We start from the raw sequence: 12,280 nt of genomic DNA on the forward strand, positions 1-12,280 counted from the left end.
AAATAGAACAGCTTGTATGTAAATACAGTGTGCAAGCACCCTCCAAACAAGGGCTAATGGATATCATAGGTGGAAGCACTGAAGGAGGAAAGATTACCTGCTGAACAAGATAAATTTCACAGATTAAAGAACAGATAGAAACAAATGGAACTTCTTCAGTTCCTGATGCTTGTTCAGCATTGCATGTTAATCACTGAAGTTCATGAATGTGGTGCCTGTACATAATTTTTAAATGTAAAATGTAAGACAGAATTGAACAGGAACTTAGTTGCTCTTACTAAGGAGCACTAAGATTGCCTAAGGAATTTTCAAGATCTTGGAAATAGGAAGTCATAGGGTATGGTTACACATGTCTTTAGACATGAGAGGGCTACCTGATTTCTTGGTATTCCTGATGGTTTTAAAGTAACTGGCAAATTACAGTGATAGATTGTTATTTCATAAGTAAATTCAATTTGGACTATTTTACAAAAACATGTCTGCTAGTTGTGAACTGTTCTGATGCTCTCCAGTTGCCTTCCTGTGCTGCTTTGCACCGTACCTGAACCAGCTCACTTGGTGTGCTCTCTGCTCTTGCAGTTGTGGTTCCTGAATCCCCTTCCCTGTCAGACAGCTGTGCCTTGCTGGCTCTGGTTTATATATAACTGAACATTTTGGGATTTTGTTCTGGCTTTGTGCCAGCTGAAGACACATTAGGTACTGGATCTCTTTGTCTTTGGAAAGGGAGGTCAGATACCAAAACTGTTAGCTTGCTGTAGACCTAAAAAATCTGGATTTCATGGAATCATAGAATTGATTGGGTTGGAAAAGACCACCGAGATCATCAAGTCCAACCCTTGGTCCAACTCCAGTCCCTTTACCAGATCATGGCACTCAGTGCCACGTCCGATCTCAGTTTAAAAACCTCCAGGGAAGGTGAATCCACCACCTCTCTGGGCAGCCCATTCCAATGCCTGATTACTCTCTCTGAAAAAATATTTTTCTGATATCCAACTTAAATTTCCCCTGGCAGAGCTTGAGCCCATGCCCCCTTGTCCTATTGCTGAGTGCCTGGGAGAAGACACCAGCCCCCACCTGGCTAGAACTTCCCTTCAGGTAGTTCTAGACAGTGCTGAGGTCACCTCTGAGCCTCCTCTTCTCCAGGCTAAGCAACCCCAGCTCCCTCAGCCTCTCCCCATAGGACTCGTGCTCCAGTCCCTTCACCAGCCTTGTTGCTCTTCTCTGGACCTGCTCCAGCCCCTCAATATCCTTTCTGAACTGAGGGGCCCAGAACTGAACACAACACTCAAGGTGTGGCCTCACCAATGCAGAGTACAGGGGAAGGATCACTGCCCTGGTCCTGCTGGCCACACTATTTTTGATACAGGACAGGATCCCATTGGCCTTCTTGGCCACCTGGGCACATTTATTAGACTGCTTAAACCAGAAAGGCTCAGTGATGAAATAGGAAAGACACTGCTGAGATCGGCTCAGTTGGTTAAAACTTGGTTGTAATAATGCCAAGGTCATGGGTTCAGTCCCCTGTATGGGCCATTGACTTAAGAGTTGGACTCGATGATCCTTGTGGGTCCCTTCCCACTCAGAACAGTCTGTGATTCTAAATTTGTGATGGTTCACAAACCCACATGTGTTTGCAATGCTGTACAACACCTGCCCCTCTGTGCTGGACTCATTAAGCCTCTCCCCCAGCACTCCTGCTGGCCAAGCTGCAGCCTCTCCATCAGCTGACACGTTCCTCTGCCAGGATCCTTCCCAAGGGTGAGAAGGTCTGCAGTGCAATGATGGAGAACAGAGCTAATATTTGAGCTGCAAGAAGGAGGGAACACTCTGAGAATGTTACAGTGTTCAGAGTGCAGCTGAGTGTGACACTCGTGCCCGGCACTGCGGCCTCAGCACGGGCAGCTCAAAGGCACTTCTTGGTTTGTTGTGACATGGTCATTGACCAAAAAGTAAACCTTGCAAGGTCACGGGGCCTTGATGAAATCTCAGCATCTGCTCTGCCTCCTGTGCTGCCCAGTCCTCAGCAAGTGCAAAACTCAGATCATGTGGCTGAGGAGGGAAAAGCTGTCCATGAATTTTTCTATGTCTCATCTGACTGCTCCATTTCCCCCTTCTAATTCCTATCCTAATATGCACAGATTAAAAATGCATGCAGAGAAAACTGTTTACAAAGGTGCTATGTTTTATGGATCCTATGCTTTGTCCATTATTTAGATTGCAAACATTTTCAAGTAGGGATTGTATTTCCCCTCCATGAGCCCTGTTGCACATGGGGCTTTTAGCAGACAGTATTTATTAGCCTTTTTTGTTAATTACTACTAATAAAGTATGCATAATGAGCCTTAAGATACAAATATTACATTAATAGATAAGGTATAATTTACTTTGTGGTAACTTCTCTGCTGTTTTTATCACTATTACTGATTTAGATTACTTTGAGTGGAGAAGCAAAATCCCAAACAAGTAGTCATTCAACTTCTGTATTAAATAATGTTTGTAACTGAACAACCCAACATCAGTATTACATGAGAAATACATGCAGGGACAGATTAAATGGAGGCCAATTCTTACAGAAGAGTTTTGTCAGAGAAGTTTTTAAAATCATAGAATCATAGAATTGAATGGGTTGGAAAAGACCTTTGAGATCATCAAGTCCAACCCTTGGTCCAACTCCAGTCCATTTACCAGATCATGGCACTCAGTGCCATGTCCAATCTCAGTTTAAAAACCTCCAGGGATGGGGAATCCACCCCCTCTCTGGGCAGCCCATTCCAATGCCTGATTACTCTCTCTGGAAAGAATTTTTTTCTGATCTCCAACTTCAATTTCCCCTGGCAGAGCTTGAGCCCGTGCCCCCTTGTCCTATTGCTGAGTGCCTGGGAGAAGAGACCAACCCCCACCTGGCTAGAACTTCCCTTCAGGTAGTTCTAGACAGTGCTGAGGTCACCTCTGAGCCTCCTCTTCTCCAGGCTAAACAACCCCAGCTCCCTCAGCCTCTCCCCATACCTTACCACGAAACGGGAAGAAAACAGCTCCCTTGGCACGGGTGTTTTGGGTTGTGGTTCGATACCTCTGGGCAGGTTTTACCTTTAGACCCGGGTCGGGGCCCGGCAGCGCCGCCGGTTCCGTCCCCACAGCCCACCCTGAGGGGCGGCACCCGCCGGCAGGGGGCGCCCCGGAGCGGGAGCGCGCGGCAGCGGGCACGGCCAATGGGCGGCGGGGGCGGGGCGGGGCGGGGCCGCGCGCGCCGCCGCGGCGCTATAAAGGCGCGCGGGGGGTATCGCGGCGCGCGCGCGCGGGACGGACCGGCGGTGGTGCGCAGGGTGCAGCGCTGCCGCCATGGGGAACACCGTGGCCAGAGAAGACTTCGAGTGGGTGTACACCGACCAGCCCCACGCCGATCGCCGCAAGGAGATCCTGGGTGAGGAGCTGCGGTGCCGCCGCGCCTTGCGCTGGCTGCGTGGCGGAGCGGAGCGGGGGGTCACACAAGGCACCCCACAAGATGGCGGCGTGGCAGGGCCCGTGGGGCTCCCGGCGGGGCGGGCGGTGCGGCCGGGCCGGGCCCGCTTACGAGGGGGCGGCAGCAGCTGCAGCAGCCGCCGCCTTGGCGGCGCGAGCGGGGAAGGGAAGGAGCGGGGGGAAGGAGGGAGGGCAGCGCGGCCGCCTGCGGGGGCAGAGCGCCGGAGCGGCGGCCCGGGGCTCTCTCCCTCCCTCCCTCGAGCACCGCGGGGCCCGCGCCCACGGAGGGGATAACGGCGCCCTCGAGCGCTGCGCGTAATGCGAGGCCGGGCTTGTTTCAGCCCTTCTGAGTCACGGGTGGGCTGCTCGGATCGGAGACATTTCCTTCCTGGGTAGGCTGGAGGTGGCACTGGTGCTTGCCATCTACGTGTCTAGTTGCTGAGCAACGTAAAGTGCTAAAATTACTTGATTCTGAATGATTCATTATAGCAGCAAATATCACAACTGGAAAGGTCATGCGTTTTCATTACCTTTGCAGACGAATCCTAATTGGGAGGAAGGGAAGGAAATGCTCTGTAATCTAATTGGGGTAGTTGGATGTTAGGAGAGCTTCGAAGTAACTCATTTTTTATTTAATTCTTTCTTATCTAGCTAAACATCCAGAGATAAAAGCATTGATGAAGCCAGACTACAACCTGATCTGGGTGGTTGTGCTGATGGTTCTGGCACAGTTGACTGCATTCTATCTAGTTAAAGACTTGGATTGGAAATGGGTAGTCTTCTGGTCATACGTTTTTGGAAGCTGTATTAGCCACTCCATGACTCTGGCCATTCATGAGATCTCTCACAATAGTGCCTTTGGCAACAGGAAAGCCATGTGGAATCGATGGTTTGGAATATTTGCCAACCTCCCTCTTGGTCTCCCGTACTCCATATCCTTCAAGAGATACCACATGGATCATCATCGTTACCTAGGAGGTGATGGAATTGATGTGGACATTCCTACCAACTTTGAAGGCTGGTTTTTCTGCACCCCTTTCAGGAAGTTCATGTGGATTGTTCTTCAGCCTTTTTTCTATGCCATTAGACCTCTCTGCATCAATCCCAAGCCCATTACTCGACTTGAAATAATCAATTTGTTGGCTCAGCTTTCCTTTGATGTTGTGATATATTATTTATGGGGTGTCAAATCCATTTTTTACATGCTTGCTGGTTCAGTACTTGGACTTGGGTTGCATCCAATTTCAGGACACTTCATAGCTGAGCATTACATGTTTTTAAAAGGGCATGAGACCTATTCCTACTATGGGCCACTTAATTTGCTCACCTTTAATGTTGGCTATCACAATGAACATCATGACTTCCCCAACATTCCTGGCAAGAGCCTTCCACTGGTAAGTTCCAAGGTTATTACTTTTTCCTTAATGAAGCCATACTTTAACTTGAAAATGAGGCAGAACACTTGACAGAAAAATAGAAGTTAAGAGATTAAACAAAAAGACATAAACAACAAAACAAAACCCACGAGTTATAAAGGAGGCAATTAATTATCATTTTAGTGGTATCCTGAACCAGCTTCCAATGTGCTGACTGCCTCTTCCATAAATGGGGTGGGGAGGAAACACATATCTTATGCTTTGCACTAACTTTAACTTCCTGTAATTACAACCTGTCTTCTGATTTCTTTGTTTGTAAGTATGCAGAAAACTAATTAAGAAGTTCCAAATAACTTCGCAGATTTGTAGTCTCTGTCTTTGTATTCTTAAGGACAGTATTTTAATGTGTGCTTATGCTTCAGTTTCTCCTATCAGTGACATTCTCTGCTAAGGAAAAGAGAGGGTTTGAGGTACTGTTAATGTTTGTCGTACTGTTGACAAATGTGTAATAACTTTCTACTCTGGAGCACCTCAGTTTCTTCAAGCAAGAGCCTTTGAACCCTAAATAAGTATCAGCTGTACATTGACAGAATTAAAGCTTCTACGCCAGGACTTAGACCTGTCACGTCTGCACGGCTAGCAGAGGTGAAGTTTCTGCTCACTTTGATCAGAGTTTCACTCTCATCTTGTATGTGTTTCCCAGTGGGAGCACAGGCTTCAGGGGACATTAAATTTGTAATCTGACAGCAGCTACGGTGTTGGCCTTGTAGCTTTTGTTACCGACCTTGGCAATAGTAAGACCTTACAAACTTGTCCCTTTGATGCAGTCTAAACTTGTTATTTCTGTTGTCAGTGGAACTGTAGGTGAAAGAGCTGTGCCAGCACTTTTAGCAGGGCAGGTAAATCATGTAATTGGTTTGTTTGAGGCTTTGCGTGGCCTTTTTTTTTTTAAGAGAGATGATCGCTCTTATTCATAGCTTCAATCTTTCAAATCAGCAAAAGTTGCTTTAACTCACCTTTGATGCCCAGGTCTGTGCTGGTGAACCAGCATTCCACTTCTTGCAGAGGTATTTCTGCTATAAGTAGGCATGAATTTTTTCGAGTATTTAATTCCAGGGGTAAATACCCAGTTCTGCTGCAGGACTTGTAGTCCACAGCTCTGATAAGAAAACAAAGCCTTCTTTTAGAACGGTGTGTTTAATTCGATTGGACTGGGCTCTGCTGTGCTGTGTGCTGAGATCCCTGAAGTACTGAACGCTTGATCCCTCAGCATGGTGAGCTGAGGATTATTACTGTGTAATAAAAGTATAGATACACTGTTCTATAGGTGTGATGATGGACCAAAAAGATCTTCAGCTTCAAACTATGCATGTAAATATCTTGGGCTTGTTTGTTGCTTACACAAATTAATCATCTTTTTCTGACTAAAACTCTGGAATTTTGTGAAAAGTCCTTTTTGTTCTGTTCAGGTTTTTAAGGCTTCGGGTGTTTGGCCTTAAATAATCAGTAAGGACCCCTGACTGAACCTGCTGCTCTCAGTTTAAAATAATGGTCTGGTCAGCATGTGCAACTGAGAAGAGTCTTTGGAAGCAGCTTATATTCATTCTTTATAGTCTGTCATCTTCTTAAAGGTGTTTCTCTGAAATAAATGAGGGGGATTTTTTTGAGTGCTGAGGTTTGAAACTAGTTGTAAAAATAGCCGTGTTAAACATCTTTTCCTAGCATTTATAACATCCTTTTGACTGCTACTTTATAGCTGTGAGTCATCAGTGAACTGACTCACCCACTTTCAGTAGCAACCAAACCACTCGCTTTGTGAGCTGCCTCATCCTGTGGGTAGGACAGCGAACGGACTTGGGAGTGCCAGCGGTTTGCTCTGGTTACCTTCAAAAGTTTCACATGAGGTTTATGTAACAACCAGGGAATTGCTATTTCCTCCAAGAAACATTCACATTGTGGCACTGGTGGCCCTTCCCGTGGAATCAACCTCTGAAATTAAAGTGCTGTGGATTAGGTTACACACTGAGTTACAAATTATAAAGTTGTCACAATTTGTGCACATGTAACTAGTAAATACACCTTTTATCTCCTCTTCAGGTGAAGAAAATAGCAGCTGAATACTATGACAACCTGCCACAATATAACTCTTGGATAAAAGTACTGTATGACTTCGTGATGGATGACACAATCAGCCCATACTCACGCATGAAAAGGCAATTAACGGGTGAAGTGAAGCAAGATTAAACTTGTGGCAACCAAAAAAACTTTGAAATGTCTGCTTGCTTTAAAGTGGCTGGTATAAAGGTCTCTTGCTAAAGCTGTTCACCTGTGTCCTGAAATAAGATGTACAGCAACATAGCAATGCATCCTTAAGGATTTTGTAGCAGACTCCTACCAGCTATAACATTCCTCACAGTCCTCAGATTTGTTGGTTTAATGTCTCTGTTTGCCTAAGGATCAGTGTTATATGCATAATGCAAAATGACTTTGTTACAGAATTTACTTTGGTAGGGGTTAAATCTATATAAAATATGTCTGACTCATAATATTTTAAAAGTTCTCAGTGTAGTATATACTGCCCCAACATGCTATTTAGATGACTGTAGTTTCAAAATGCTGTACTTACCTGTTAATTCTAAACTAACATGATTTGTTAACTTAAACCTTCTGTTGAAAATGTTTCCAAACTTATGGTTGGAAAGGCTAATTTGCACAGAAATGTTAAGTCTGTTTAAATATGTAATATGTCATTCAAAGCATTGCTTTAAAGTTCTACTTTTTCTACTGAAAGTACCTTAAAGGAGCAATCTATCAGAATGAAACCAGTATCTTTGAGATGGCTTCTGTGACTTCTTTGTAAAGAAACAAAAATGGGGAATTCAAGGGTATTGCCAACTCTGTGGGTCCGACCTACTGCCTGAGCTGCTTGTGTTGGATGTACTGTGAGCAGGGGGCATTTAGGAAACTTAAAATAACTGATTAGAGTTTTCGTGTTGGAAAAATCATTACAGTTTGAGATTTTTCTGATCTTCAAAGCAAAATTACCATGTTACTATGGTTTTAAATGATATAAATATTAACAGTCATTTGGAAACTTGGCTTGTATGGAAAACTGAACGGATTGAAACAGATGCTGTTCTGGCAACTAAGGGCAGCTACAACCACTGGCAGTTGTACCTGTTAAGCATATTAGTCATTTGTGTACACAGAAAGGTGTTGTTAAATAATCATGTTTGTTCTTTTCCCCCTAAACCTCCAGTACTCTCCATAAATACTTGTCTTTCTTCCATATTAAAATCTGGTGAGAGGTGATGATATCAAATTTCCTGCTTAAGAAGTTTTTAATTAGGAACAGAGAATGGATAGACTTGCTGAACAGTGAAGAATCACTCCATACCTCAGCACAGTACATTTGCCTTCTACCATCTATTGCATTGGTGATGGTTTGAAGTAGTCAAAGGGGAATACAAACCACGCTTAAATCTCAAATGGTGATTCTGTGACTTCACTAACCTGAAAGATGGAATCTGAAGAAGGTGGAATTTTTAGCTGCTGTCCATGCTGGTCTGCTGTAACTGTTTTAGATGCTTTCAACTGCTGCATTTTGGTGCGAGTTTTTTAGGGTGGTTTTTTGTTTGTGTGTTTTGGGAGGGCTTTTGTTTGGGTTGTGTTGTTTGTTTGTTTTTTAGAAGAAGTTGAGTGCCTGAAAAGAATCGTTGGTACATCTTAACAACCCCTGCTTGATTGTGGTCCTGTTCTTAATGTGTGTTTTGTTTAAGTGTGGGCCCTTATCTGTGGCTAAGCAATAGAAATGGAATGAAAGTTTGCCAACCACTTACAAAGTGACTCCATTATGCCAGGAAGGTGAGAGCTGGCCAGCATATTGCTCAGGGTACAGTGTAAAGTCAAATATACTTTGTCCAGTATTTTCATGTGTAATTAACAAACAAAGATCAAAGTAATATTGGGTGAATTTTTGATTGGTCCCCTTATGCTGAAGGACTTCAGCTTTAGAGAAATTTGGTATTTTTAGAGCAGATTTGAGACCTATTCTATTGAGTAGTGGTATAGATGAACTGAAAAGAATCCCTGCCTTTCCTTTCTGATCAGGAAAACTGACTTTGGTTGAAAAACTTGTAAAGGCTCAGCAAGTTGCAAACCAGGTTTTTTTTTGGTTGGTTTTTTAAGCAATTCAATTGATTTCACCCTTTGCTTCTTGTCTTTGATACTGCTGACTTACCATAAGTGGATGAATGATGGGAAGTGTCTCCAGAAAGTTTTATGACTAAGAGCTAAAGTTTCCTACTCCATGGATCACTGATGCTCCTCTGCACCCCCAACAGGCAGCGCGAGTATAAATTCCTGCTTTTAATCAGGACTTGTCCTCTATCGTTTAAAATTGCAAGTGTTTCTACAAGGTGTTCTGACTCTGACCTTCCCTTCCAACTATAAATAAATACACTGTTTTCACTTCAAGAGGTTCAGAATAGTGGGGAATTCTAAGGGAGATATCGTTTTTGAAGCATCTGTTAGTGGCTGCCTATTGGACAACACTTACTGGATTAGGTTAATCTGAGCCCGTGAGGTTCAAATTTGGGTTTAAATAATGGTCTGATTCTTGCAAGCGTCAGTAAATACCACTTTTAGGCATACAATTCCTGTGTAATGTACAGGAGACTTTGGCCTCTGACTTCAATAGTAAGAATTCTGCCAAAAGCAGATCATTTGAACGTTAACTTATGCTCAGCATAGTTTCATCCCTAAAAAGAGTTGTGAAGCATTTCTGAACCACTGGTAAAAGTAAATAAGAACAGCTGGAGTACTTAAGGTTTGTGTTTGATATATTCTAAATGTACAACTAGTTTTATCCAGTGATACTTAGATGTGTTTATTCCAAAGGTGTGGCACAGAACTAAGAAACTATAATTTTTTAAAAATACATATGAACCATTAGTTATTGTTTTTAAGGAATTAGTTTTCATTAATACAATAAAACTATATCTGGCAGAAACAGGTTAGTACAATTTTGAAATATTTTCTCTGAAAGTTGTAGGGAGCCTTGATTAACTGGTGAAGAGCAATTAAACCAAAAGAGCAGTAAGAACCCTGACAGTTAAACCAATTATAATTTCCCCTAAATACTCTTCAGATAGAATGAGTTAACTTTGGTGTTTCTACTTGCTTGTTAGGGTTTGTTCCTTTCTGTGTAACTAAAGCATCTCAGTTTGGCAAACATCTCCTTTATGTGAAATCAGCCAGGAGTTGAACTGTCATTGAAGTATTTTAGCTGCAGTTAAATCGTGCAGAGCCCTGAATCCCCTTCAGGGCTTTCCGAGTAGCTTGCAGTTTTCAGAATAAACTGCCTTGCACGGCTTTTAACATTCCCTGCCCCCAATTATTTGAAGTTGCTTAAGTGGAATAAGTTATGCATCCTGGAATCTGACTGTACTAGGCATTAGCTTTCCCACAGGACAGGCGTGGGTAATAGTCCTCTTTCAAAACAACTCTTGCCTCCGGCATTCTTGTTTTGCTGTTGAACCTGTCTGTTCCCCAGCAGTGACCAATTAACGTGTTAAATGGGTGCATCTTTCTGGTTGCAGAACTCTCTGCTTTCAGAGCCATGGCAAGACTTACCACCTGGCAACCAGAGGTCAGTTGAAAACTTTTTAAGACTTTCAGTTGTGCATCTCAGGTTTCTTTTGGTGCAGTCTTTAACTGTAGCTGGTGAGCAGTAACACATGCCTGAAAGTCTACAGGTGTTGAGAGATATATCTGTTCTAGGTAAGTGGCCAGTGTTAATGCTGAGGTCAGTGGTTCACCTCTGCATCCCTGACTTATTGCTGGTATCAGATGAAGTGGCATGTCAGAGTAGAGCTTAAAGCTGTTCATTCCTTATTTTACAATGAGGTTGAGCAACCGATAACATCAGTGCTGCAGACTGCCATACCAATCCCGTTGGACAAGCAGGGAAAAAGTCCCTTTCAAACAGCAATCTCCTCTAAGCAGTTTGAGGCAGCTTTTGAAAAGTGTACTCCTCTGTAATTTGAAAGTCTCAAAAGACTCATGGCCAAGCCAGTTCTGCTGTTTTAGCTCATACTGCAAGGCACGGGAGCCAATTCTGGGTCTACCAACGTTGTTTCTGCAAGATCCTAGGAAAAATGTGATAAATTGGTTTATCTAAATCATGGTTCTGCCTTTAGCACAGTAACCTGCAACGCAGTAGAGAATTATCCCTTCTCTAGCAAATCCTCCATTTCGAAATCAAGCCTGCCAGGGGTATGTGAGACTTTAGGATGAAGATGTAGAAAAAGCTTCCTATTCAGCCAAGATAGAAGAGAGGGGTTTTTTGTAGTTGGTTTTTTTTTTCTTATTGACAGTTCCTTGCGCTGCCTCTGCCCCTTATCCATGCTTAAGTTAGCACCTACTGTGCTGTGGGACAGGATCATTACTGTGGTTTAGGTATGTTGCTAGCCCCAGGAAAAGGGAGAGGATGGCATGATGAACAATTTCTTGATCTTGTCACAATAGAAATGAGACAACTAGAGGCAAAACCTCCAGGCATGTCTGCTGGGAGGGGTGGTAGCTGCATATGCAGAACAAAGTATTTGTGTGAAAAGGCTTCTTCCTTAAAGTAGTTCCCATTTTCTGTGTACAAAGGATCTCTTCTGTACAAAGGATCATTGTTTTTTCAGTGAGACATACTATAGCCTAAGCAGAATTTCCCACAAGAAAAAGCAGCAGTGTGGGTGCACCACTCCTCTGTGAGCTGTCAAACAGTTCAGTGCCTACCCTTGTCTGCCCCTTGACACACACAGAGCCCAGGAAAGGTAAGCAAACAGGATGTGGACACCTGACTGATCTGGCTTTTTCTACCTTGCAACTTAACTTCGTATTTTCTTGTCAATTCAAACCTTCCTGCACGCCACTTCCTTCTCTGTTATCACCTGTTAAGAGTGAAGAAGGATCATGGGACACCTTGAATATTAAACATGTTTTGTGTTGGAATTCTTGGCAAGACTATATTGTTATTGTGACTAATTGAATAGTATTTCCTTCTCTGTCTTGCCTTGCAAGTCCCAGTTTGCTTTCTTGCTCCATAGATACACAGGAATAATACCAGCATGAGAGGAAAGGGAAATTATTAAGTGAATGTGCCCCAGCCTGAGGACTTCATTCCTTCCTAAGCTCATCAGCCACAGCTATTCCCAAGTATCATAGCAGGAATCTTCTCTACATATCCATAAATGAGAAATTGTTGTTTTCAGTGGTCCACTCAAACAGTCAAATTGAGTATATTATTATATTATTTTAGTGTGATGAGCCAAGGGTAGAGAACTGTTTATCCAGCCTTGAGAAAAGAAAGCTTAGGGGAGACCTCACCACCATGTTCCAGGGGTGGCTACAAAGAACAGGGAGATTCCCTTTTTACAAGGAGTCACTTGGAG

At 43.4% G+C, this 12,280-nt stretch overlaps 1 protein-coding gene across 1 annotated transcript; it reads left to right on the top strand.

Annotated features, from left to right (window-relative positions):
• Nucleotides 1–3,276: 3,276 nt before the first annotated feature.
• Nucleotides 3,277–7,670, top strand: DEGS1 (delta 4-desaturase, sphingolipid 1). Its single transcript, XM_071579454.1, has 3 exons — nt 3,277–3,421; nt 4,111–4,853; nt 6,933–7,670. Exons 1-3 carry the CDS (start codon nt 3,340–3,342, stop codon nt 7,077–7,079), a joined length of 972 nt encoding a protein of 323 aa, XP_071435555.1. The 5' UTR covers nt 3,277–3,339; the 3' UTR covers nt 7,080–7,670.
• The last annotated feature ends 4,610 nt before the right edge of the window (nt 7,671–12,280 follow it).

This window comes from Pithys albifrons, chromosome 2 (genome assembly GCF_047495875.1).
Source record: "Pithys albifrons albifrons isolate INPA30051 chromosome 2, PitAlb_v1, whole genome shotgun sequence".
NCBI lineage: Eukaryota > Metazoa > Chordata > Aves > Passeriformes > Thamnophilidae > Pithys > Pithys albifrons.

Bases quoted from the DNA above. Each gene is read 5' to 3' on its own strand.
- DEGS1 (XM_071579454.1), top strand. From the start codon at position 3,340: ATGGGGAACACCGTGGCCAGAGAAGACTTCGAGTGGGTGTACACCGAC. The intron at 3,422-4,110 runs GTGAGGAGCTGC...TTTCTTATCTAG, and splicing joins TCGCCGCAAGGAGATCCTGG to CTAAACATCCAGAGATAAAA. The intron at 4,854-6,932 runs GTAAGTTCCAAG...TCTCCTCTTCAG, and splicing joins CTGGCAAGAGCCTTCCACTG to GTGAAGAAAATAGCAGCTGA.